Source organism: Leguminivora glycinivorella, chromosome 19, assembly GCF_023078275.1.
Source record: "Leguminivora glycinivorella isolate SPB_JAAS2020 chromosome 19, LegGlyc_1.1, whole genome shotgun sequence".
NCBI classification, from domain to species: Eukaryota; Metazoa; Arthropoda; class Insecta; order Lepidoptera; family Tortricidae; genus Leguminivora; species Leguminivora glycinivorella.
In genome coordinates this window covers 14,683,678-14,709,478 of record NC_062989.1, presented here as the reverse complement: position 1 = coordinate 14,709,478, position 25,801 = coordinate 14,683,678, and the positions used below count along the sequence as shown (strand labels likewise).

The 25,801-nt window shown below is 40.2% G+C and overlaps 6 protein-coding genes across 6 annotated transcripts in view; 3 read left to right on the top strand and 3 right to left on the bottom strand.

Annotated features, from left to right (window-relative positions):
• Nucleotides 1-8,081, top strand: part of LOC125236782 (RRP12-like protein) — a 39,894-nt gene extending 31,813 nt beyond the window's left edge. The window contains exons 19-22 of the mRNA XM_048143707.1: nt 3,345-3,521; nt 4,361-4,520; nt 5,400-5,540; nt 7,248-8,081. Of these exons, the coding sequence (XP_047999664.1) occupies nt 3,345-3,521; nt 4,361-4,520; nt 5,400-5,540; nt 7,248-7,338 (569 nt within the window). The 3' untranslated portion in view covers nt 7,339-8,081. The remainder of the gene's footprint in view (nt 1-3,344; nt 3,522-4,360; nt 4,521-5,399; nt 5,541-7,247) is intronic.
• Nucleotides 8,082-13,484: 5,403 nt separating this feature from the next.
• Nucleotides 13,485-16,387, bottom strand: LOC125236536. The gene has a single exon (XM_048143377.1). It carries the CDS (start codon nt 15,914-15,916, stop codon nt 13,901-13,903), a length of 2,016 nt encoding a protein of 671 aa, XP_047999334.1. The 5' UTR covers nt 15,917-16,387; the 3' UTR covers nt 13,485-13,900.
• Nucleotides 16,388-16,621: 234 nt separating this feature from the next.
• LOC125236540 (mitochondrial inner membrane protease subunit 2) lies at nt 16,622-17,366 on the top strand. Its single transcript, XM_048143381.1, has one exon. The coding sequence runs from the start codon at nt 16,784-16,786 to the stop codon at nt 17,276-17,278; it is 495 nt and encodes a 164-aa protein (XP_047999338.1). The 5' UTR covers nt 16,622-16,783; the 3' UTR covers nt 17,279-17,366.
• Nucleotides 17,367-18,247: 881 nt separating this feature from the next.
• On the bottom strand, nt 18,248-19,182 carry LOC125236538 (yrdC domain-containing protein, mitochondrial). The gene has a single exon (XM_048143379.1). It carries the CDS (start codon nt 19,180-19,182, stop codon nt 18,448-18,450), a length of 735 nt encoding a protein of 244 aa, XP_047999336.1. The 3' UTR covers nt 18,248-18,447.
• A 30-nt stretch (nt 19,183-19,212) lies between these two features.
• Nucleotides 19,213-20,231, bottom strand: LOC125236542 (DNA-directed RNA polymerase III subunit RPC10). Its single transcript, XM_048143383.1, has 2 exons — nt 19,944-20,231; nt 19,213-19,398 (listed from the first exon to the last, which is right to left on the bottom strand). The coding sequence occupies exons 1-2, from the start codon at nt 20,082-20,084 to the stop codon at nt 19,213-19,215; spliced, it is 327 nt and encodes a 108-aa protein (XP_047999340.1). The 5' UTR covers nt 20,085-20,231.
• A 276-nt stretch (nt 20,232-20,507) lies between these two features.
• Nucleotides 20,508-24,668, top strand: LOC125236541 (ceramide synthase 2-like). Its single transcript, XM_048143382.1, has 3 exons — nt 20,508-20,841; nt 21,266-21,386; nt 24,564-24,668. The coding sequence occupies exons 1-3, from the start codon at nt 20,663-20,665 to the stop codon at nt 24,621-24,623; spliced, it is 360 nt and encodes a 119-aa protein (XP_047999339.1). The 5' UTR covers nt 20,508-20,662; the 3' UTR covers nt 24,624-24,668.
• The last annotated feature ends 1,133 nt before the right edge of the window (nt 24,669-25,801 follow it).

Sequence of the window (25,801 nt, the reverse complement as noted above, 5' to 3'; positions counted from 1 at the left end):
TTTTTAAAATCTAACGAGGCGGAAGTGAAATACCTTCTCCCCTGTTGTAGTGCAATGGGGTTTAAATATCAAAAAATATATAAAAGAAGAAACTGACTAACTGACATAATATATCAACATACAGCCGAAACCGCTGGTCCTAGAGATTTCAAATTTGGCACATAGGTTCCTTATATGGCGTAGAGGTGCTCCGCTACGCCAAGGATTTTTCAAAATTCACCTCTTAAAAGGGTGAAATGGGAGTTCAAAGTTTGTATGGGGAAACAAGATTAGTTTGACTATTTTATTCGAAACTTCACAGGAAGATTCCTTAAGACATATGACTGAATACGTGTTTCAGGTTTTTTGAAAATTTAACCCCTAAAAGGGTGAAAAGGGGGTGATAAAGTCAAAAAAATCAATATGGGTATCGTTTTTATGGTTTATCGGGTCGCTGATCACGATAAATACAACGTTTTTAAAATCTAACGAGGCGGAAGGTTCTCCCCTGTTGTGGTGCAATGGGGTTTAAATATCAAAAAAATATATAAAAGAAGATATTGACTGACTGACATATCAACGCACAGCCGAAACCGCTGGTCCTAGAGATGTCAAATTTGGCACGTAGGTTCCTTATATAGTGTAGAGGAGAATTAAGAAAGGATTTTTCAAAATTCGCCTCCTAAGGGGGTCAAATGGGGGTTCAAAGTTTGTATGGGGAAACAATGTTAGTTTCACTGTTTTATTCGAAACTTCACAGGAGGGATCCTAAAAACATATGACTAAAGACGTGTTTCAGGTTTTTTGAAAATTTAACCCCTAAAAGGGTGAAAAGGGGGTGATAAAGTCAAAAAACTATTATGGGTATCGTTTTTACGGTTTATTGGGTCGCTGATCACGATAAAAACAACGTTTTTAAAATCTAACGAGGCGGAAGTGAAATACCTTCTCCCCTGTTGTAGTGCAATGGGGTTTAAATATCAAAAAATATATAAAAGAAGAAACTGACTAACTGACATAATATATCAACACACAGCCGAAACCGCTGGTCCTAGAGATTTCAAATTTGGCACATAGGTTCCTTATATGGCGTAGAGGTGCTCCTCTACGCCAAGGATTTTTCAAAATTCACCTCTTAAAAGGGTGAAATGGGAGTTCAAAGTTTGTATGGGGAAACAAGATTAGTTTGACTATTTTATTCGAAACTTCACAGGAGGATTCCTAAAGACATATGACTAAATACGTGTTTCAGGTTTTTTGAAAATTTGACCCCTAAAGGGGTCCAAAGGGAGTAAAGTCAAAAACACAATATGGGTATTGTTTTTATGGTTTATCGGGTCGCTGATCACGATAAATACAACGATTTTAAAATCTAATGAGGTGGAAATGAAATTTTCTCCCCTGTTGTTGTGCAATGGGGATAAAATATCCAAAATAGCCATAAGTATAGGTTTAGTTTTTATCTTTACTTCTGGTTCAAGAGATTTCAAATTGACACTGAAGTTCCTTAGAGGAGCACTAAGAAAGGATTTTTCAAAGTTCACCTCCTAGCATGATAATTTGACAGGGGCAAGGACAGGGACAGGGACAGGGACAGGAACGGGATAAGGTTAGGGATAGGGATAGGGATAGGGATAGGGATAGGGATAGGGATAGGGATAGGAATAGGGGATGGGGACGGGGATAGAGATAGGGGAGGGACGGGGACAGGGATAGGGATAGGGATAGGGATAGGGATAGGGATAGGGATAGGAATAGGGATAGGGATAGGGATAGGAATAGGGGATGGGGACGGGGATAGAGATAGGGGAGGGACGGGGACAGGGACGGGACGGGACGGGGACGGGGACGGGGTAAGGATAGAGATAGGGACGGGGATAAGAATAGGGATTGGGGTCGGAATAATCGGTCGGCAATCGATATCTAGGCAGTGTAAAATGCAGGTGGCTCAGTGGGAAGGGATTAGTAAGTAGGCATCGGCGAGTATCCTGCATCCGTAATAACTTTTACATTCAATGTGCTGTAAGAAGATCGTTGTTTGCTTGCCTTTTAATGTTTACGTTTGCAATAAGTATAAGCAAAATGGAAAAAGAGAAAGAAGTACTTTTTACCTTACCGACCATAGCGTCGAGATACTGGCTATGTGGGTTGTATGAAGTTTCCCCAGTATAAATATTTATATAGGTAAAATACATACATTTTCGTACTACCTACGCTGTGGTCGCTGTGTAACAATTCTATAATCATTGCAAGAATGACCGTACAGCAAATAGATCAGTTACAATGGCCCCCCAGTCGAGAATTGCCCCGCTTTACCTTAATCGAAATAATCGCGGACAGATATACCTACAAAGAAACCTACGGATCCAAATGAAAATCTTATTTTTTGTAAACGTTTCAATAAGAATAATTTTATTACGCGGGCGAAGCCGCGGGTAAAAGCTAGTTACGAATACTTAGTTACATAATACAACCATAATTTTCAGATAATAATTTAATTTTGTACTGTTTTTCTATCACTAATTAAGTGCCGACTAATCGGCCCTTTTTGCCGACTAGTCGCCGACTAATCGCCGACTACAAATGTGGCCGGATAGTCGGCTTTCCCGACTAGTCGGCGACTAGTCGGTACATCCCTAATATTGATAGTTTGCATAAATTTATAGACTGGTGTTTCGGGTGTCCATGGGCGGCGGTGATCGCTTACCATCAGGCGACCTGTCTGCTCGTTTGCCTCCTATCCCATAAAAAAAAAAACAGACATAGGCCGGCAACAGACAGTCTTAATTTTCATAATCTTAAAAAAAGATTTGTATGCAAACTGACACTGACAGATCTGTCAGTGTCAGTTTGAACTGTCAGTTTGCATACAAATATTTTTTTAAGATTATGAAAATTAAGACTGTCTGTTGCCGGCCATATATTTAAGTAAAGTAACGAAAATGCATATAAATGGTTGATAGACATTATTTATCGATTAATGATCGTTGTGGTAAGTAATATCATAAATTTAATAAAGAAAAACACAACTGGGTAAGCAATTAATAGATTCAGTATCAGATTAATCATAAAACACGACGAAAAACATAAAAACAAGTATAAATAATATGAATATGTATATTTTAACATATTACCGTATGATTGGTAAATATAATTGGTAATATAACGTATTACCGTATGATTAGTAAATCAAATAGATATACAGAAAAAACTGTTTTGCGCCGGTTACACCCATCCCGTCCCACTGGTGGGCAAAGTCATCCCCCCCTTTTGTCCGCCACATATCACGATTTGCCGCCTGCTCCGGCCAGTTATCAAGAAAGTTAGATGTGAAAATTAAGTTTTAATATTTCTTTAATTTTCAGCAACGGACCCGTCTCAAAAGAAGAAGCAGATAGAAGTGAAACAGAAGAAGAAAGATGGCGGTTTCAAAATGGCGCCTGACGGACGGCTCATCATCACCGATGATGCGTTTGAGGGTGATGACGATGATGAACCTGCTAGACCTAGCGGGGAAGTTGATAGTGACACTGATGATACTGGTAAGTTACTATACTATGTATAATAAGATATTGTTGGTACATTTCATTATCTATGATATTTTTTATCGATAATGATGATGATGAACATGCTAGACTTAGCGGTGAAGTAGAGAGTCATACTAATGATACACATACACGTACAGTTATGTTTGTCTGTCTGTCTGTGTGTGTGTGTCTGTCTGTGGCATCGTAGCTCCCGAACGGATGAACCGATATGGATTTAGTTTCTTTTGTCTGAAAGCTGAGTTAGTCGGGAGTGTTCTTAGCCATGTTTCATGAAAATCGGTGTACTATGTCGCGGTCGGGGGTTTTTTTCAAAATTTTAATTTTGTGGTTAGGTTATTGTACATAATAACCTCTACCTAGTGACCGAGACCTAGTGCACCGATTTTCATGAAACATGGCTAAGAACACTCCCGACTAACTCAGCTTTCAGACAAAAAAAACTAAATCTAAATTGGTTCATCCGTTCGGGAGACAGACAGACAGACAGACTAAAAAAGGTGAAACCAACGACTGTTTACTTCGTATAAGATCTGTAAACCATACCCTTTTTTGCAAATAAATTATTGCACTTTAAGTTCTCGCGCTTTGTACACATATTTAAAGTCACACACAGGTCGAACGCTGAACGTTGGGAAAAAAGGTAAAAATAATGTTAATTAATCGCGTTCGACCTGTGTGTGACTTTAAATAAATAAATTATTGTTTGTTTGTTTGTATGACAAACAGACAGACAGACAGAGATACACACAGACAGACACGTCAAACTTATAACACCCCTTCGTTTTTGCGTCGGGGGTTAAAAACTCACTTTAGAAATACATTTTATCCAACAGATAATGAAGAAAAGGACACAAAGTCGAAGTTACTCAAGTCAGGTACGAAGCGAAAGTTCGACGATATACTCAGCATCAAGAGTGGAAGGTCGAATAGGAGCAAAGCCTCCACTGTAGCCGTTGGATCCAAGTACAAGGCTGGAGGAAAGGGTATCCACAGGTAAAATACCTTATAGAATAACTTACATACCCCCACACCACACTGAACACCAACATCGCCACCACCACCACGCCCACGCTAGCCCGAGCTGCCGGTCGCCTTCACTGCGGCCCCGAACCTGGCCCCGCTCAAACGGTATCACCAGGCTAGGGGTCGTGGGGTTGGATAACGGCCGGTAGCGGTAGGGCTAGCAATCACCGGATCGCCAAGCCGTCAACAAAAAGACGGCGTCTGCCCGCCCCACATGGATGGGGCGCGCCCCGACACAGCCCCCACAGCGCCCAGCGCGGAAGGGGCCACTCACACCCCTGCAGGGGTGTCGAACGACAACTCACTCACTACTTACACAATTACACAGTAGCACCACACCTCGGAGACTGGCGATCAAATATATGAAAGAGGCGCAATTTTGACTTTATAAAATATCCTAACACACTTTAACGCCTTGTCAATAGAGGATATCTATGAGGGTGAATTAACTTTTTCTTGCCTGTTATTGCCATGGTTACGGTACGGTCCCCTGACTTACGCTGGTTTTATGCAAAATTATGCTACTTAAACTATGCAAACATGCATTTTTCTGGTGTTAACAAGCCCTTTCCTTATTTTGCCACCTACAAACATGGACTACATGCCTGCTTGCATAATTTAAGTAGCATAATTTTGCATAAAACCAGCGTGACTCAGGGGACCGTAACCATGGCAATAACAGGCAAGAAAAAGTTGATTTATCCATGATAAATCTGATGTGTTGTTTTTAGTTAGTTTGTTTTTTTTTCCTGTTTTAATTTATTTTTTATGCAATTGCGTGTTTTACTATCTCTAAATTAGTCTGCTATCTCTGTCAATGTTATTTATTTACCAATTTTTTGTTCACAGACCGCTAGACTCATCGGCATCCATGGCGTCTGGTGCGGGCACAGAATACAGGTCTAAGAAGGCGAAGGGAGACGTCAAGAAGAAAGGAAAACATGATCCTTATGCGTATATACCGTTGTCCAGGAAAAATCTTAATAAGAGGTAAGTTATACTTTTGACGACCGGTCTGGCCTAGCGTGTAGTGACTCTGCCTGCTAAGCCGCGGTTCCGGGTTCGAATTCCGGTAAGGGCATTTATACACAGATGTTTGTTCCTGAGTCATGGATGTTTTCTATGTATATAAGTATTTGTATATTATATATATCGTTGTCTGAGTACCCACAACAGAAGCCATCTTGAGCTTACCGTGGGACTCAGTCAATCTGTGTAAGACTGTCCTATAATCCTCTTAGAACAAATTAAATTACTTTCATAGAAAACACTCGGAGCACTTGAGGCTTTGGTCACTTTTTCTTTGTATATGACATTTATTTAATGTTCTGTCCTATAATATTTATTATTTAACTATAGTTGACTGACGTAACATTGATATCCCTATCGGTCTAGAGTTGTGTTGACGACGTTTTAAAAGTGCAACTGTGGACGCACCATAACATTGAAAGAAGTAAATGAAGAACTAATCACATGTATTTTACAAGCTTTTATTCAACTTGCCTTGTTAGTATGTTAGTGTACGTCAATACGTAGAAGCTAAATTTGACCCACTTCCCGATTTCTGATTGAGCTGAAATTTTGCACACATATGCACTTATAAATCACGTGACAATGCAATATTATGGTATCATGGAGCTGATCTGATGATGGAGCGGAAAGGTGGTCATAGGAATTCTGTTATGAAACGTCGTATCCCCATCGAGTTACGGGTTTTTAGAAACGCATCGGAAAGCAGCAGATGTTGAAAGAAAGGTACAGTCGGCGATAAAAGTTTGTTCCAAAAATGAAATATTTGCAAAAAAAAATATTTTTAACCCCCGGCGCAAAAACGAAGGGGTGTTATAAGTTTGACGTGTCTGTCTGTGTGTATGTATGTCTGTCTGTCTGTCTGTCTGTCTGTCTGTCTGTTTGTCTGTCTGTCTGTGTGTGTGTCTGTCTGTGGCATCGTAGCTCTCGAACGGATGAACCGATTTTGATTTAGTTTTTTTTGTCTGAAAGCTGAGTTAATCGGGAGTTTTTTTTTTTTGTGTAAAATTTTAATTTTGAGGTTAGGTTAGTTAAACATTGTTTATTATTTATTAAAACATTTAAAACAGTGAGGTTACTGTTGCCTAATGCTCAAAAGTCAAGACGATAAACAAGACCAAGTGTGGGGTAGTTCGAAAAACCGCGGCAATATATTTATGCCAACAAAACGAGCTTAACCCCTCGAACGCCTTGTCCCCTATTCCGTCACAGACAATTTGGACTTTAATAAAAGGTTACTTAAGGGCATTTTCAGAATTTGGGAACCCCCAATTAGCGTAAGTTGTTAACAAAAATTAACTCGCTGTCAGTTTTGTGACGACAATTAAGACATTTGTCTAAAAATTTACTTTTCACATTCTGAATGTAGATTATCTATAAAGTTTATGTAATTTAACACAAAAACAATATTTTTATAGAAATTTTATGCTTACTTATTGTCACAAAACTGACAGTGAGTTAATTTTTGTTATCAACTTACGCTACTTGGGGGGTCACAAATTCTGAGAATGCCCTTAATCAGTAGCAATTTTCTGACAGCGGCATGACAAATCCCGAATGAAATATTTAAACCAGTGTTGAAACGGGACCTAAAAAGTAATAAAATAAATAATATTGTGGGACATATTACTCAAATTTTCTTAATAAATGTGTTCATATTTGTTACAGAACAAAAGCGATCACATCGAAACAGTTCAAAGGCATAGTCAAAGCGAAGAACAGAGGCGTCAAACCGAAACCTAAAGGAAAGAAGAAATAACCTAAAGATAAGCTTAGATCATTTTTGTAGAAAATTAACCTTATTATCAAGTCACTGAAGTATAAAATATACTTGAAATTTCCTTAAGAACTTATTAATTTTGATTTAGTTTCAACCTCGTAGGACCCAGGACAATTTTTGTGCTGTTGAATTTGGAACTTTATTTCGTAGTTTAAAGGATGTTTTTAATTGTACCTTTAAATGTACGAGGGCGCAAACGGTTTTTTCTACTCTCGGAGTGACAGAAAAATACATACAATGAATTAGAAACTAATACTTGTTTAAATATGTATGTAAGTATATATTTTAAAACAACTGATATGTAAAACTGATAGGTAATAGTACATTTCGATGCAAGTGCGATAAAAAGGAAGTTCGAAACGAGTGGCAATAAATTAAAACACGGCCGAATTTTAAATCAACACGAGTTACGAATTTCACTTTCGCACGTATACTCGTACGACGGTTTTCAGTACAGTACTCCGATTTTTCGACCTGGCATATTATAACGAACCACATCTCTCACTAAAGCGTTAAAAAACACGTTCGTTCTACAAAATAAAGAGAAGTGACAGGATTGAGGAATCAATTGGAAATCTTTTTCAAAGTGATAAGATCTAATATTGCTTGTAAATGTTGACACATGCAATAATACTGTTTAAAGCCTTTAATATGCTTAATTTGAAACTTTGTTAAGTGTGATATCTTGGATACTATTCATGTTAATAAACTGAGACGTGAAATACCAGTGTATAATTATTTATTGAAGAAATGTCTTTGCCCCAGAGAAGATTCTTTATGAGTACATATCCATTTTTTAATGGAAATTCTTTTAAAATGGCTCTTATATGCATTTGTTCATCATTGAGTTTAACCCTTAAATGCATAGTGATGTATATATGCATCATGTTTTTTTGACTCTATTGGCAGCATGTCAAAATTCAAATTTGAATAAATCTTTGTCAATGTCATGCATTTAAGGGTTAAGAACTCTTTTCTAAGCAATGCCACACATTCATCTCAAAAGCCCGACGCTTTTGAGTTACGTAAGTGCGTTTTCACACTATCCGATCCGATATCGGATGTCGGACCGATATCCCATACATTACAGGCGCCATCTTGGATTTTTTCCATTGAAATCCTTCCGACATCCGATATCGGATCGGATAATGTGAAAACGGCCTAAGATGGTATTATTACCTAAAAGTCGGCGAGCTTAAAAAAACAACTCGCATTAGCAAATCCGCATGCAATTACTTTGCCACCCATGTCACACCTCGGACACTGGCGATCAAATATATGAAAGAGGCGCGTTCCTAGCACACAGTCTAAGCTCGTGTAGGTGAACGCGTACTATGATTGTGTGAGTGAGATATGACAGGTGGTCGACTGGTCGCGTTTTTGACAGGCGGTAACTGTGAGGTAACCGAGAGCGGGTGGGCGGCACTTTCAGCGGGGAGCGGGAGTGGCCATACTGTGCGATAGTACTCGTTATTATACTGTGCCCATGCAACTTTCTTAACCATTTTTGCAATCAACGTAGCTTTACCAGGTAGTGCAACGAAAATCATACAGATATAATGCCCGATGGAATCAGGCGTTACTTTGCGGAAATCCATGTTAATCGTAAACTAGAACATTCCTTTGCTAATCCGCGAATTGATAACGTGCAAGTCAATCAGTGCTAAACCCGTTATACTTACTTGCGTATTTTTTACATGCAATTAATTTTCTCACCCTCCCACCGCAAAAATAAAAATAAATACGCAAATATTAGGCACTGGTCCCACCGCGAGTTAGTACCTAAGCTATGAGCTGTCGGCTATAAAAACGAACAAAAGATAAGCACTCCCGTGCAAATAAAAGAGACACGGCGATGTTTATAGTTACTCGCCCAGCGGTGAGCTATCAAAATCGCCGTGTCTCTTTTATTTGCACGGGAGTGCTTATCTTTTGTTCGTTTTTATAGCCGATAGCTCATAGCTTACTAGCTCGCGGTGGGACCAGTGCCTAACAATCCACCACCAAAAATACAAAACTCGACACGTGTTTCGCCTCTCTACGAGGCATCCTCAGGAGCTAATGTTGACGGTCTGAAGTTCCGCAACTGACTCAGTCAGTCAGTTGCAGAAAAAATACGCAAGTAAGTATAACGGATACAATTCGCGGATTAGCAAAGGAATGTTCTAGTTTACGATTAGACATAATGCCATTAAAATCAAAACCTCATGTAGACCACGTTGCACTTTAGTCCTTTCGCTTCTGGAACACATAATTAACCATTGTGTACACACGGGAATCGAACCTGTGCGTGATTCTGATATCTTTGATCTTACTTTCACATGACCCACTTTACGTATGGGCAGTGGACGAATGTATATGAATATTGTCCCCGTACTGAGCTGGTTTTATTTCGGGCTTATGTTTTTGTATTGTATGTTTGTACGCATTTGGGTAAGTATGTCAGACAAATTTTCTTTTTAGGGTTCCGCAGTTACAAAGTAAGCATTATTGCTATTCATCATTTGTATAGAGTTGAAATTTAAAACCTAAAGCCTAACCTATAACTCGCATGCGATTCTGTTATATTGTACACAAAGACCTATATAACTTCGTATAGATAAAGTCTAAGAAAAAAACGTACCCCAAAACCATACAGAAAAAGGTACGGTGAGCTATAGATGGCGACACACCTTTGGGGTACGCTCGGCTAGATGGCGCTAATATTAATATTTGACATTTTAAAACATATCAAGCTAAGAATATGGGCCAGATTGTCAAAACTGAGGTTCAAAAGTTTTAAGCCCGTGTCGAGAGATGGCACAGTCTATGAACTGTGATTACACATTTTACTTTGACAGTAACTCTCTTTAATACTCGATCCTCTTTGATTGTACATACAATTCAATACATCAATAAAATACCGCAATTTAATGAAACGAAACTATGCGAGTTATCATACTGTCCCATTTAAAGTTTGTATGAAAAATTTTGCTTTCTATCGATATAACCGGCCTCTTATTGTTTTGTATCCCTAAGCTTCTATATATAAGTGTATTCTATGGCTGTATATCTAAAACATTCCTTAAAAATACATTAGCGCGATGTAGAAAACAGCGCCTCTGGTATAACGCCATCTCCCGTCATATTTGATAAACCGTTTTGGCCCCCGGCAGTAGTCCTCTAGGTACAGGTACTTAATTGTACCCATAAAAAATGTCATTAGCGCGATGTAGAAATCGCCTTTCCCGATACAGCGCCATCTCCCGTGATATTTGATCACTCGATAAACCATTTTATAGGGCAATAGCAATATATCATACTAAGTACGCGAACAAAGTTAAGTGTGATATTTGATCGCCACATTACGGGCAATAAGGAACAGGATCGATACAGTTGAATTTTTAACTCCTGTCGCGACGGCGGGGTGCCAAGAATAACGCTCCGCGCACACGGATGCAACAGTTGCACGGCGACATTTTTTGTCTCTGTCGTGCGTCTAAGGAGTGACGACAGAGACAAAAAATGTCGCCGTGCAACTGTTGCATCCGTGTGCGCGGGCCCTAATGCTTTCATTTGCTTATGTACGAGTATGATGTTAGATTCAAATACGAAGCTAACAAGATGTTAATAAAATATCAAATATGCATAATGATTGAGTAGGTACATATCTAAACGCACGCCTGTGTTCCCAAACGGGGTAGACAGAACTCATAATACTGTGCGAGAGGCAAGGCGGTGGTTAAAAACAGGTGTGGAAGCATCTTGTGGATGTTTATACACCTCTGGGGTGCCTTAGGACAAGCAATAACATCTAGCTAGAAAGACAGATAGGTAATATCGATACGATAGCTACGTATGTAGCAAATGTAGCGTGAATGATTGACATAATAATATTGTCTAACTACCTGTGCCTGATGGCTAAATAAAAATACTATAAAAAGTTACATAATTTCTCTTAATTACATTATATAAGATTATCAGTAGTTTACTTCACTAGTCATCGGCAGTCTAGTAAATTTACTAGTCTCTGGCAGTGGGCAGGCTGGCAAAAAATTAGCTATGGTGGTAATTAATAGAGTTGTTATAGATACAAAGTTGGTACGAATCTTCATACCTACCTAACAATTGAATTTTAGGAGAAATCTGTCGGAAAATAAAAATTAGATAATAGAAGATTAAGGTGAGTCTGATATCTTATAATTATATTAACCCTATTCATCATAAATAGGTATTTGTGTGGGCAAAAATCGTGGGTTCTTCAATCGGTTGTGCTTTGTACTTATAGGTAGAGCAGCTCTTAGTTTTTTTGACATAGATACCTATTTGTTTTAAAACAGACCTTACAAATGAGTACCGCGAGCGTAGCGAGTGGTTCGACCACTGGAATCCTGAGCGTTGCGACGGTTTCACAGCACTTTGCAAAACAGTGAGACAAAACAAAATAAAAAAAGCCTTATATTTATTTTCATAAAGGAAGATATGGAAGAAAATCGTGCATCTAAGCTAGGTTGGTAGGTACCTACGTAATTATAAGCTACCGTATTGTTCAAGTTCAAGAAGTGAACAATTTTGCCATTTTCCTTATTTGTACTATCGCTCGTAAACGTATCTGCTAATTAAAAATCGGTTTAGCAAACTGACTAAGTACTTTCATCACCATCATCCTCCATGCGTTATCCCGGCATTTGCCACGGCTCATGGGAGCCTGCTTTGACAACTAATCCCAAGATTTGGCGTAGGCACTAGTTTTTACGAAAGCGACTGCCATCTGACCATCCAACCCGAAGGGTAACTAGACCTTATTGGAATTAGTCCGGTTTCCTCGCGATGTTTTCCTTCACCGAAAAGCGACTGGCAAATATCAAATGACATTTCGCACTAAGTTCCGAAAAACTCATTAGGGCGAGCCGGGGTTCGAACCCGCGACCTCCGGAACGAAAATCGCACGCACTTACCACTAGGCTACCAGCGCTTCTTGACTGTAAACTGACTATACTTTCAATGCTTTTGAAATCGTTAACCGTTTTCCGGAGCTATCTCTCAGTTTACAAACGACATTGTTCTTTTCCCTTTGAAACAATCCATACTTAATATTATAAAACGGAAGTGTGCGAGTCTGTTTGTTTGTCCGTCTTTCACGGCAAAACGAAGCGAGTCGACGGATTGACGTGATTTTTTAAGTGGACATTTTTTGTCTCTTTCTAACCCCCGCTTCCTGAAAATGGGGGGTAAGTATGGAACCTTCTGCAATTTTCGAATTGCACGCGAGCGAAGCCGCGGGCAAAAGCTAGTCTTCTATAGTTGCTTTACTCTCCCACGACGCAATTATCTTACAACAGTTACCAGCAAACGCCGTAAAAAAGAACTGGTTAATATTCGTATACGAAACGGCGAGTTACATTTGCTTTGCTACGCTCTGTTGAACAGAATTTTTCCTAATTCATCAAGGAAATAATTTGGGCATATTGTTAGAATTTTAATTGACTAAGGCCCACTTGCACCAACCACTTAACTCAGGGTTAGTGGGCTGTCAACTGTCAAATTCCATTTAAAATGGTGGGTTAACCCTACATTTTCGTTGGGCAAGGGGCCCTAAGCGGGGCTAAGGTCTCCTCATTCTCCTCAACCTTGCCAACATTACTTTTGCGTGTCCGGTTATTTTTTAACCCTCGACGCAAAAACGACGGGGTGTTATAAGTTTGACGTGTCTGTCTGTCTGTAGCATCGTAGCTCCCGAACGGATGAACCGAATTAGATTTAGTTTTTTTGTCTGAAAGCCGAGTTAGTCGGGAGTGTTCTTAGCCATGTTTCATGAAAATCGGTCTACTATGTCGCGGTAGGGGGTTTTTTCAAAATTTTAATTTTTGTGGTTAGGTTATTACTAACTTGGAGGCAAAAGAGCATACGGCCCGACTGATGGTATACAGTGCAGTCAACGTAGCCTATGGACGCCTGCAAGTCCAGTGGTGTTACATGCACGTTGCTGACCCCAAAACACTAAGTTTTTTGTCGGTTTAGAAGTCGGATTTTTTCTAAATGTCGGAGATATGTGGATTCGCGAAGTTGATAGCTTCCCATAGAGACACAGGTATTTTAGTTTAGTTAAAGGAGACAGTGAATTAACGAAGTAAAACAAGGAAAAGTAGAACTGAGGTATTCCTTTATTTCAAAAGGAGGTGATTTACTATTACGGATATACTTATTCAATAGTATTTATATTTTTACATGGAAATTTTCATCACATTAACCATTATTAATCCTAGGCCATTTATCAGTATCAACAATGAGTAATATGTCATTTCGAAAAAATACAACCATTCTGTATAATCTATTTTTAATTCTCATTGACACATGCCGACGACGTCGGAAACGATTTAAAAAAATCTTATAAATAATATACAAAATAATACAAACATTAGTTCGTTTCTTGAAACCAAATGAGATTTAACATTATCATAACATTATCTGCGGGTATTCGTGTTCATTATTTTACATCGTGATCGTACAGAAAAATAAATACACATATGTGACTACACAACCGGTGATTGCTTATAGGTGCTCAGCACTTCTCGTCGAGCAGCGGGTCGAGCCCGAAGCCTAGATCTAGGGCCGGGGCACGCTTGCCGTGCTTGAGCGGCGCGCGCTTGTGCCCCTGCGCGCCACTGTGCCCCACGTGCCCGTTCACATGCCTCACATCCCCCCCGAACAGCTCGCTCAGAGTCTGCTGCACTTTCCCGCCCCCACTACACGTCACTATCAGCTTTCGCAGTTCGGGCTTATTAGTTTTACTAGCATTATTCATATGTACAGTTTTAGACAACGACAGAGCGTTCTGATTATAATAGTAATTGTTCGTCGCGCCGGTTTTGCACTGTGAACGAGAGAGCGAAGACTTTATGTTACTCCGGACCGTCGCGAATTTCTTGCCTAGGGTGATGGCGCCGCCGGCGTGGGAGGCGTTGAACGTGCACAGCGCCAGCGGCCGCGGACACGTCGAGTACCAGCACACGTCGCCCGGCACCAGCGGGGGTGGCGCCTCCTCCGCGCGCTCCGCCTTCTCGACCTTGGGGACCACAGGCGGCAGCACAGGTGACACCGCCGGCACCTCCAGAGGGATCTCCGCGTCGTCGGGCAGCAGGAACGGCTCCGTCGGCAGCGGCAGCGCCTGACTCAGCAGCGGCGCGATGGCCGACGTGTCGGGCAGGACGCCGTGCGACTCCTCCAGGCTGACGAGACTCGCGTAGATGTCGTTCACTTGCTGCTCGGGCGTGAGGCCGTTGAATGCGCTGAGATCCAACGAAGCGTTGACCAGTAGCGGCGTGAGGAGCGGCGCGGGAGGTGCGGGCGCGGCGGCCGCGGCAGCCGCAGCCGCCGCCGCCGCCGCGCTCGCGTGCTGCCCCGCGTCTCTCGCCGCTCGATGCTCGGCCAATAACGTGTCAAACGGTTTGATTCGCCCTTCGACAGTCCGCCGTAGCGACAGGGCGTGCGCTTTACACGTCAGAGACCGCGTGCACGGCTTAGGGTTGTCGGCGGTGACGACTCCGCAGTGCTTGTTGGGGTCGTACTCCCGGAGATTAAACTTCGACTTCGCCTTCGGCCGCGCCTTACTCGTCGGCGTGGCGGGCGCCGGTTTTAAAGCTTGAGCGTTGAGCACGCCCGTGTCTATCACGGACGCGAGCATGGGTGAGGTGTTCGATGCGAATTGTAAACTACTTAAGTCTGTGTCAGTCATGGTGTGGTAAGCGAGGGCCCCGTCCACGGGCGCGAACAGGTCCGTTTGTACCGTATCGGTGGTTTGAGGAAAGTTGAGATCTTGCATCTTCCCTATATCTCTAATTATATTCTTCCAGTCTGCCGCATTTGTGATGTCGTCCGCGCTCTGTATGCCTTCAGAGTTCATAATATCCACTATATCATCGGTGATGTTCTCACCGAGAGGCAAATCCTCCGTATCTTGTATACTAACCACCGGCAGCTCCCCCGTCTCCACACACACTTGGACTTCTCCACTGACCGCTGATGAAGTCCCCGGCTCTTCTAAGTATTGCAAATCGGGCTGCGGTATCACTATCCTTGAAAGAGGAGTCGTAGCTGTGTAAAGAGGCGATGTCTCCATGGGGACAGGCAGGATGTCTACGGGGGGAGGGGGTGGAGGCAGTTCTTTTTTATGTCGACTCCGACTGTGACCACTTTTGAGCTTGACTGTGGGAGCGGGAGGTGGAGGTGGGAGGATGGGTTCGGAGCCCGTGTGGGACTCCAGTAAGTGTCTGTAAGCCGCACTGCACTTCACTACCACTCCGCACATGTGGCAAATGGCCGCGTTGAGATTGTCCATTTGCGGGAAGAGGCCGTGGAGACTCATGGAGTCGTGGCGCAGCCGGTGCAGGCCGGCGCGGCGGTAGCGCGGGCCGGACTTGTAGGGCTGCGGCCGCGCGGGCGCCGCCTTGGCCTCGGCGGCGGGCTCGTCGCGCCGCGGCGACGAGTGCCCGATCTCGCTCACCCAGAGGTCCCATGGCTTCTCGTTGCACTTCACGGGACTCACGATCTTCGTCGCGAACGGGAAGTCGCCGGACATGATGTGCGCGCTACCTGCCCTCGAACGGACGCGTGACCTCACGGGAGACCAGCCATGGCTCGGCCGAGGCTCTTAGGTTATTATCCCATTTCTGTTCTCGGGTTGCGGCGATCCACCACGCGATCGAAGTCACATCTTAGCGGGGCCGTTTACCTCATTATTTACACTCGTTTAACTAAAACGTGTTATGATTGTTTTAGCTTTAATATTTACAGGGACAGATGATCTATCTCACTGACAGCTGATTATGCAGATTGTAAGTTTTTCTCGAGGACGAAACGCTTCCATCTGTACACTATTATTTATTTTATGCTTTCCAGGTTCCGATTGTTAAAATCCTGAGGTCTTTTGTTGTCATTTATGTGATATTAAACTCACTACACGCAAATAAAATGTCCAAAATTTCTGTTTGGTTGTAATTTACTATAGAAAGCATCAACACTTTTTTTAAAAGTATTTGTGAAGACCGAAACTCTATGGTCATTCATTCATTTCATTGTAGTGACGTGACACGTTAAACCAAAACCGGTTTCAAATCCACGTTGCAAATTGTACTCAAAACAAACGTGCCCTAGTTTATAGCTTCGAAAAACGTCTTAACAGGTATGTTTGAAACATAGTGTAAAACGCCGCAGTAAAACTCGCCAGCTATAAGAGCACTGCAGTGATCTCAAACTTACTCATTGACATTTCTTTGACAAGTTGTATAACTTCAAAAAACCATCAAAAAACTCAAATCAAATGTCAGTGCCGCAAACAAATTCTGTTTAAATATTCAAAAAAATCAGTATGTTCTAATGTAAAACCCTTTTCCCGTGACTATGCCGGGCTCGATTTGCTGCCAGAAAGAGTCGCTTGAACAAACTCATGTTTCTAAAGAGTATGTTTAAGTCGGTTCTAATTGGCCTCCCAGTAGGCCTAACCCTGCTCGACACCGTGGGGTATGTGGCTCGGGTCGAGGGTATATCTATGCAGCCAGCACTCAATCCAGAAGCGAAGAACATGGACTACGTGTTTTTATCGCGATGGGCGATCAGAGACTTCAGTGTGAAGCGAGGTGACGTTGTATCGCTGGTGTCGCCGAAGGATCCTAACCAGAAGATTATCAAGCGTGTGGTAGCGCTGCAGGGGGATGTGGTGAGCACACTGGGCTACAAGACGCAGTACGTGAAGGTTCCCGAGGGCCACTGCTGGGTGGAAGGCGACCATACGGGGCACACGCTTGACAGCAACACTTTCGGCCCTGTGTCATTAGGTCTGTTGAACGCTAAGGCTGTAGCGATAGTGTGGCCTCCCGACCGATGGCAGCAACTCGAAGCTAAATTGCCGGCACACAGAAGACCCATCAGTACTCCTATGTAGTGGTTGTTACGTCCAGGGCCACACTTACATCAATTTCCAAGCAAATGCTAGCTTGTTCTACTGGATCTTGATGTTTAGTGGTTCTATAGTGGAAATTTTAGCCTGTATAAAATAGGTGTTAGGGTGAAAATGATTGTGAAATCTATATTCAGTTACTTAAATTAGGGGAAGTTAGTTGCTGTATTATAGACATAAGTACCAAGCCTTTAGTTGTAATGATTTACTGGTTTACATTTGCTCAATATTTATTTTGAGGGTCATATTGTAAGTGGTAAATACTAATTTCAATGTTTTTATGTTATTTCTACTTAGAATCAAACTCTTTTGAACAGAAACAAAGGCTAAACTGAAAGAATGATTCTTATAAGCGGAACTAAGGTTTTCTATTTCAATTTTGATAGCATTTTACATATTCTTTTATATGCAATGTTATGTTAAAAAAATAGTTATAAATTTATGGAAATTTTGGATTAATACAGTTTGTGATTCTCAGTAGAAATAACATAAAAACCCAAATGTGATTAAAAATGGCCCCAATGTTTAGCCAATGTAATCTAGTCAGCATCCTTAACATAATGCCAAATTAACTGATCTTGCTTTAGATCTCTTAACTAGTCTCTTTGTTTCTTCCTTCCTAACTTTCCTTACTTTTAGTCAATTGTTATTCATTGAAACTTCAATGTCAAACCAGTTTTTAAATACAGGTTTTAAAAGGTGACACAGATGACCTAGCTCAAGTTTTCTATTGTATTCTGGAATTCTATATACACTATTCTACTTATTTAAATTTGATCGCAACTAAGTACTGCCTTAATGTATATCTTTTCAATAAAATACCAAACTATTGTCTGATAAGAGGCTAAGACAAAAATAGTATAATTAACTGTAATGCAAAAAATCAATGAAATTAAAGGTACAAGTTTCAAGTTAACTGTATAGTAATTATAATGGTTAAATAAAAAAATGAACAATTGTTTTGATTTATTTTATTTCAATAAATAATAACCAATCATAGGTACACTTATAACTTTAATAGTGTCAAAGTAACATTGTATTTAGCATACAACAGGAGGCATAATATCACTTTTACTCAAAAAGTATAAGAATTCACTCTAATCTTAGTGATAGGAAGAAACATGTCCTCACTGATTAATGTCTTAAAAACAAACTTAACAACTGGTTAGACCATTCTCTTCTAAAACTTTCACAACATGTTCGTATGATATACCCCTTCTTATAATACTATAACATCCAATTTTGGACAGGTCCACCACAGTAGAACCCGTCCTGTTTTGGTCCAAGCCTTGACTTAGCATGCCTCCATCAAATACTGCCCCCAAATGACAGTATAAGTGTTCAAACTCCTTTACAGACAGTGTAGATGGCTCATTACTAAAGTTAGCACTAGTCAGTGCTATTGGCATATCAAAATTCTCTGTAACTTTATTGATGAAACTGTGATCAGGTATCCTAATACCAATTTTAGTAGTTTTCGGGTTGAGATACGGATTATTCAACTCCTTGGTCTTTTCTAACACTACTGTAACAGGGCCAGGTAGTAAACTGTTCAGTAAATCATCACTTAAATGTCCTGCGTTGCCCCATTTACGTACATTATCAATGTATGTTACGCATATTGCTACTGGTTTGGCGGAATCTCTGCCTTTTATGCTGTATAGTTTCTTTATAGCTTCAGGACAGTTGGCACTGCAAGCTAAACCATATATCGTGTCTGTAGGGACTGCGATAACTTGTCCAGTGGCAAGATACTCTGCAGCTTTCGAGCTGGAAGTTTCTAGTGAGATGGGAATAACAGGAGCCATCCTTTCTATCTTCATTTTAAGTGAAGCACTTCTACTAATTAATAAACTACTGAATATGTTAAGTCTTTTCATTAAATTCATACTCAATGTATGTTTAAATCTCCACTCTTTTTAGTCACGCCAATTGTGCGCACACTTGTGGTTACAGCAGCGGTAGAAAGTAGTCATAGGTTCGTCGGCAGATCGAGTCTGCAGTTGCATGAAGTATGCCTTCCCGTGGCTACACTTTGGACATACAGCATCGGTTGAATCTACATTCTCCCAGGCAGCAGCACCGCCCATAATATAATCCAGTTCCTGAAATACATGATAAATATTTATTTTACACATATTTTTTTTTTTTTTTTGTACATTGATATCATAAACCTGTAAGATAAGTTAATTCATAAAGGTACATAAAATAATATTCATTACAGTAAATAGTAAGATAACTTATAGGATTTATAGTTAATAATTATTTGAGGGAAAACTATTGAAGAAAAAGAAGATAATTTTATAGGTACATGTTTAAATGAGAAAATTGCATCAATTAAAGGAAAATTGATTCCTATTTCAAGTGACATTAAATTAATTAACTCTGAATGTATGTAAGGTGATTAATTATGCTTTTACTCTGAACAATTTTACAACACCTTTCAAGAAATATGAAAAGTCAATATTGCATTTTTTACCCCAATGTGATTTAATCGAGGCAGTCAACTCAACCAACAAGAATAGTACAGACGGTTCTATATTATTGAAACATTTGGTTTAGCAGCAGTTTAACACATAATAAAATTTATCAACATTTACTTCAGGACAGATTGCATCACCCACAATATTAGGTAATTTTAGGTACCAACCTTGAGTTTAGGGAACGTCCGTGATGAAACCTTCTTCCTGACGCTGTAGACATATGGACACGAGTTGCACCCGTACCTGAGCCCTGTCTCCGGTGCCTCTTCCACCATAAGAATGTTAGCACACGTCGGGCAGAATAACATTATCGGTTTTCAACATGCTTCTAATGCATAAGGTGAAGCAAAAAGAGCGCTGTGTTTGAAGTTAATAGGTTTATTTTATAATAATCAGTTCGTAATCTATTTTTTTTGAGAAAAGTTTGTTATTAATATTTTAGGTTAGTTTAGTTCACTGACGACACTGACACGCATGAACAATGACAAGATTGACAAGTAAGCTAGTGTTGCTGCTAATTTTATGTTGTACCAAAACATTTGGGGACGAATTTATGTACCAAAAACTTGACATATTATTGTTACTGAATTAGCTTTTATAAAGACTTCGTAAGACGCGATTCTTCTTTCTAATACTTTTTTCAAATATTATTAGAGATTTCAAATTTTCATTCGTTCTAATCAAATGAATGTCACGCTTAACGTTTCTGCAGTTATCAGATTGATTGAACTCTGGCAACACCACACTTTTGTGTCATGTCGGCTGACGGACGGTCGTGTGCCGTTGATTTTTCTCTTGGGTGTGTTTATGACGTGATTTAATTGTTATTAGCATATAACTGGACTTGTTCTTAACAGTAAACAGTGGTGATAAGGAAAGTGTTAATATGTTGCGGATTTTATTAGATACATTTTGGGATGAATATGTGTGGTTGCCACCAAATACTACCTGGGAGGATTTGGCTCCAGGACCTGATAAGCCTGTAGTTTATAATGATTACAGGCATCTTGCGTACCCCCTGCCCTTAGCAATATTGCTAATAATACTGCGGCACATACTAGAGAAGTGAGTGCTCTTAATAATTATGCATACTTTAGTAATGTAGGTAGTCGCAAAGGCTAGTTAAATCAGATTTCTAATAAGACAGGTATTGATAACGTTGCTACCGGCAATGATAACATGGATAAACGTAACAGGTATCTCGATTAACTTGTGATAATTTCAATGGTGTCAAGTATTTGTGAAGATACTTTCAGTTAAGCGATTTTTATCATTTATATTAATTAGAACTTATTATTTACGCACCTTAACTAAGTATACATATTCTACCTACAGCAAATTTAAACTTCACGAAATAATTATACGGTATTTACTAAACGGTATATATGAATATATAGAAGGAAAATAATAGTGTAACAGTATTTTTTTGTTAGTAAAGTTATAATATTGAAAGTTAAGTAAGTTACAAAAAAAATATTTTAAATTTTAGGTACTGGTTTGCGCCATTCGGGAAGTCTTTAGGAATTAAGAACACAAGACCAAAGAAAGCCCCCAGTAACCCCAAACTAGAGTTGGCGTACCAGACATCGCCTAAAATTAAACATAAACAGGTAAGTTTTGTTTTATTTGTCTTTAACATACAAATACATAGTTTTGGAAGCAAAACTATTGAGTAAACAACACCTTATCTATTTATATCAAACAAATCTAATGTGTTATGTAGTTTCCAGGTAGTTAAAATATTTTTTTAAATTTTAGGAAATTATCTGCGGAAATGTATAAACTTTCATTTTAGAAATGAAGTATTTCAATCCTCCAACAAAAATAATATTGTTCTAATTTTCCATGAAAGAATTTAGCAACTTTGGAAACTTTACAACAACAAATAAGTGCCAATTACTAACTGCTAATTACTATTCAGTGTTGCATGAGTATTTTAGTCTTACTCAACACAGTGAGTTAAAAAATCTATAATAGGATTACTGTTTGACACAAACCTGTTTTTCTTCTCTTGTTGAATAAAAAAAATGGTTAGACCTTCTTGCCTATAAAGCACTAAAATAATACTGTCTTAATAATTTTTTTTAAAGTTCTTAGGTACCTCAAAGTCATTGTTATCAAAGAACACAGCTATCTTAGTTCAAAATAATTTAACACCTATTCACACATGTTGATATAAACTAACATGATTTTCACATTTTTATACTCAAACGGGACATAATCATGTCATGTAACATGTATGTTTATATTTGGCCCAACCTAACAGACTATTAAAAGTATGTATAGGTATTTATTGATTTTGATGACCTTTTTTATCTCTAATTTGACTTTTCACTCTCCAGTTTATGTATACAATATACTCCATTTGTTTGATATCAAAATTTGTAATTTTCTAATTAAGTAATTATCTTATACTGATAAGCTACAATTCAAATACACTACAGTCTATTGGAAAGCATTAAGTGCGGAATCATTTTTGCATGTATAGTAGATGTGAAACATATTGCATGCATTTCATGTTTGTAGTAGACAGTAAAATACCGAACTTTAGCCTCTGAACTGAATTTTTGGCCCCTAAAACTGCATTTTTGGCCCCTAAAACTGCATTTTTGGTCCCTAAAACTGCATTTTCGACCCCTAAAGCTGTTTCGGCCCCAAAGACTGCATTTTCGGCAGTTGTCGTCCAGAATTTAGATTGAAGATTTTTTTATAGAATTCGATTACAGTGTCAATCACAGCACAGCAAAACTGAATCCTCGGTTTTGGAAAAATAAACCTGTTTTGGTTGGATAATAATTTATATTACAAGTACTACAACTACAATAACATATGTGAACTTTAAATTACATTTGCAACACAGTTTTTCTCTGATATTGATAACACTGTATACCATCAGGTATTCTATTTTACTTACCTTTGCTATATGGTTTTATGGTTACGAATAGGGCATTTGTGTAGTTTTAGCCATTTAGCTTTCTTAGTATTGCTCCTTAAACATGCCTCTCAAATAAATGGCCTTACCATCTTAGGCTGCGTTTACAAATATTCGGCCACCGCAATGTTTGTAGACGCCCTAAACAAAACGTTCTGTAAACTTCGAGCAAAAAGGGCGATTTCATTGGCAAATGTGGCGGCCGACTAAATGTAAACCGTCATCAACCGTAAGCTAAATAAAATAACTAACTTAGGCTTCAAACTCTGGTTGACCACGCTGCGTGCTGTTACATCTTACTTGGTATATATTCCGCGAATTCGCACGAAGCGCTTTTCTTCTTCTTATGCGCACTGCCAAGGAGTCTGTCATTGCCGGCGGTTATATTTCCGAGCTTATATTCAAATCAAGGGTGAACAGGCATCTTCTGGGCGAGCTCACTCCATCGTAGGCCACGTCCTTGCCTTTGGCCAGTCTGCGGCCCATTTAGCTTGTGGCGAGCTGACGGTGAGTGGCGACACCGCGGACCCCTATTCCAGAGGGCACTTCCATCTAGCCCTCGCCTCTGCGCTTGCCTTAACCGGCCGGCCAGAGTGGATTCGCAAGAGCGGGACCTATGCTCCAGGTTGGAAGTGTAAAATGTCATAACGCCGGCGGCCTGCTGAACGGATCACCGGGATCTGGCTACCGCAGTCTCACCTCTCGACAACCTTTCAGCCACTCTTCAAGTGTTGCTCTGTTGTCGCACCATGCGTGCGGCCGTTTTGCAGGGCCCACTCAATGAGTTGGCGAGTCACCGCCTGTCTTTTACAATCTTGAGACTAGTTGTCATGGCAGGTGTCCGATAGTCTCCCCCCATAGACCATTATCCAGTCCATCCAACTTGCACAACAATAGCCTATGACCTTAGTTCCCATCGCAACACAAAAGTGCTGCACTGAAATAGTCTTTACACCTGGCGGGGACCATCTCCGGATGTATCATATTGTGCGCTCTGGGATGGTATCCGCCAGGTGTATCCCTTGCCTTTAGATTAAAGTGTCTAAAAGGGCCTCTGTGCTGTTGGCTTCGGCCCCACACATGCCTCCCAAAAGTCCGGGACCCCATGGTCCCGAGATATGGTAAGACATAAAAAGACAATTACCAATATGTATAATACTTAAATTTAAGGCAGTGGTTTTCCAAGCTAAGGCAGTGGACTGGACGCAAGCTGCTTGCGGCGGGCCATGCGTTAAACCAAGCTCATTCCTATTACGTTGACCAAATTCGACCAAATACATTGAAGGACTTTGATTGTCCAGTTTATGAAATAAATGTGTGAATCCTCAGTAAACTGGCCGCATAGCGAAAGAGTACTGAGCTCGGTTTATGTACACGTGCCTAAGGTGAAGGAAACGTACTAACGACCAGGGGCCCATTTCTCAAAACTGAAAGTTACAAGTTACAAGCGGAAGTCTCTTTCCAACTTGTCCCCTGGGTCCCATTTCTCGAAGCTACAAGTTACAATTTACAAGTGGTAGTCACTGTCTAATATGACAAGTTGGAACGAGACTTCCGCTTACTTTCAGTTTTGAGACTTTTGTGAAATGGGCCCCAGAGCGGCGCGCGGCAATTTTCTTTCCTCGTTGCGGGTGACGGCTCGTTCATGAGTTGAAATAAGGTACATAACATACACTACATCAGTATTTACTACCTAATACCTAATCCATTGAAAGACCGACGTTTCTTTAGAACTTGACGCTACACGCAGCGTACAGCGTCAACCAGAGATAGAATAAAACCGTAACAAGCATGCCATAACGAATGGAGTGTATTAGTTGGTGTTAGCTAACCTAAATGTGTGCTTTCTTTTCAGTTCTTTTTGAGCAAGGAAGAGGTAAATGTAGCACTGATTTTAAGCACTTTATTTTTATAGTGGCACGTTGTTATTTACTATAGAAATATATTAGAAGTATCTAAGAAAACTTTTGAAACTGCACAAAAAAACATTCATGAAATTTCTTTCTTCCTTCATTCCATTCCATCATATGACATCGGATCTAGCCAGACTGAGTGAATGCTCAAGCGGTGGCGACTTGCGGGGCGTTCGCCGCATCGTATAAGTTTCACTTAAGCCACACTCGACTAGTCTCATGGGAAATAGCAAGGAAAATCGTCAGAGACGTAACAAATGAGTCAAATGACATACTAGACAGGGTCGGGCCGAGGCGAACGGCACGAAATTCTCTATGACGGCTGATCGGTGATCAAGAGGTTCAGCAGAAAAATAATCTCGGAACCAATCCCGGTCTAGCATGAGGTCGTTATACAATATACATCTCTCTGCTTTTTACTAGAGTAATAGCACGTCTCGTCGAGTATGTGGCTGGGAAATTAACTAAACAAAGCAAACATATACGAGACGCTTCATTGCAAACTGGACGAGTCCCATGGACGCTCGTCGCAACGCTGCACGCCCCGCTGTTCGCTCGCACCTAATACCATACGCTTAAAAAGTCATATGGGGATAATAGGCGAGACGACTAAAAAAAATAATTAGTCCGTCAGTTTTTTAGACACGTATTTTTTTCTTTTTTCTCGTAAACGAAAAATGACGACGGTACAGTGCGTTGAAGTTTCGCGTGACGTCACGCCTAGGTACAATTTTTACCTAACAGTGACGTCACAAGCCCCCACTCCCGAACTTTGATGCCCTGTATCTTCGTATTTTTTCATTCATTAGATAAAGTGAAAAATATGTGTTCAGTATTTTTAGACGATCATCTGACGGACTAAATAGAATGCCATTTTTTAAATGTAGTCAGTCGTCATCCCTATTCTCTGAGAATATATTTGCGGTCTGCGGATACTTCTTATTACTACTTTATGCCTTTTGTCGCGACAATGAGCCCGCCGACATATTAAAGACAACAAAACGTAATTCAGTGCTGAAGGCAAATTCAAGGTTTTCTTTCCATTTAAAAATTGGATTATAAGTAAGAAGCATGTTACTCAGTTTTAATTATAATGATATTAATGATGTGGTGTAGTGTTCGTGTAGTTATAAAATAATGACATTGAGTTTTTAAAGTTTTCCTTATAGGTACTCTGTAT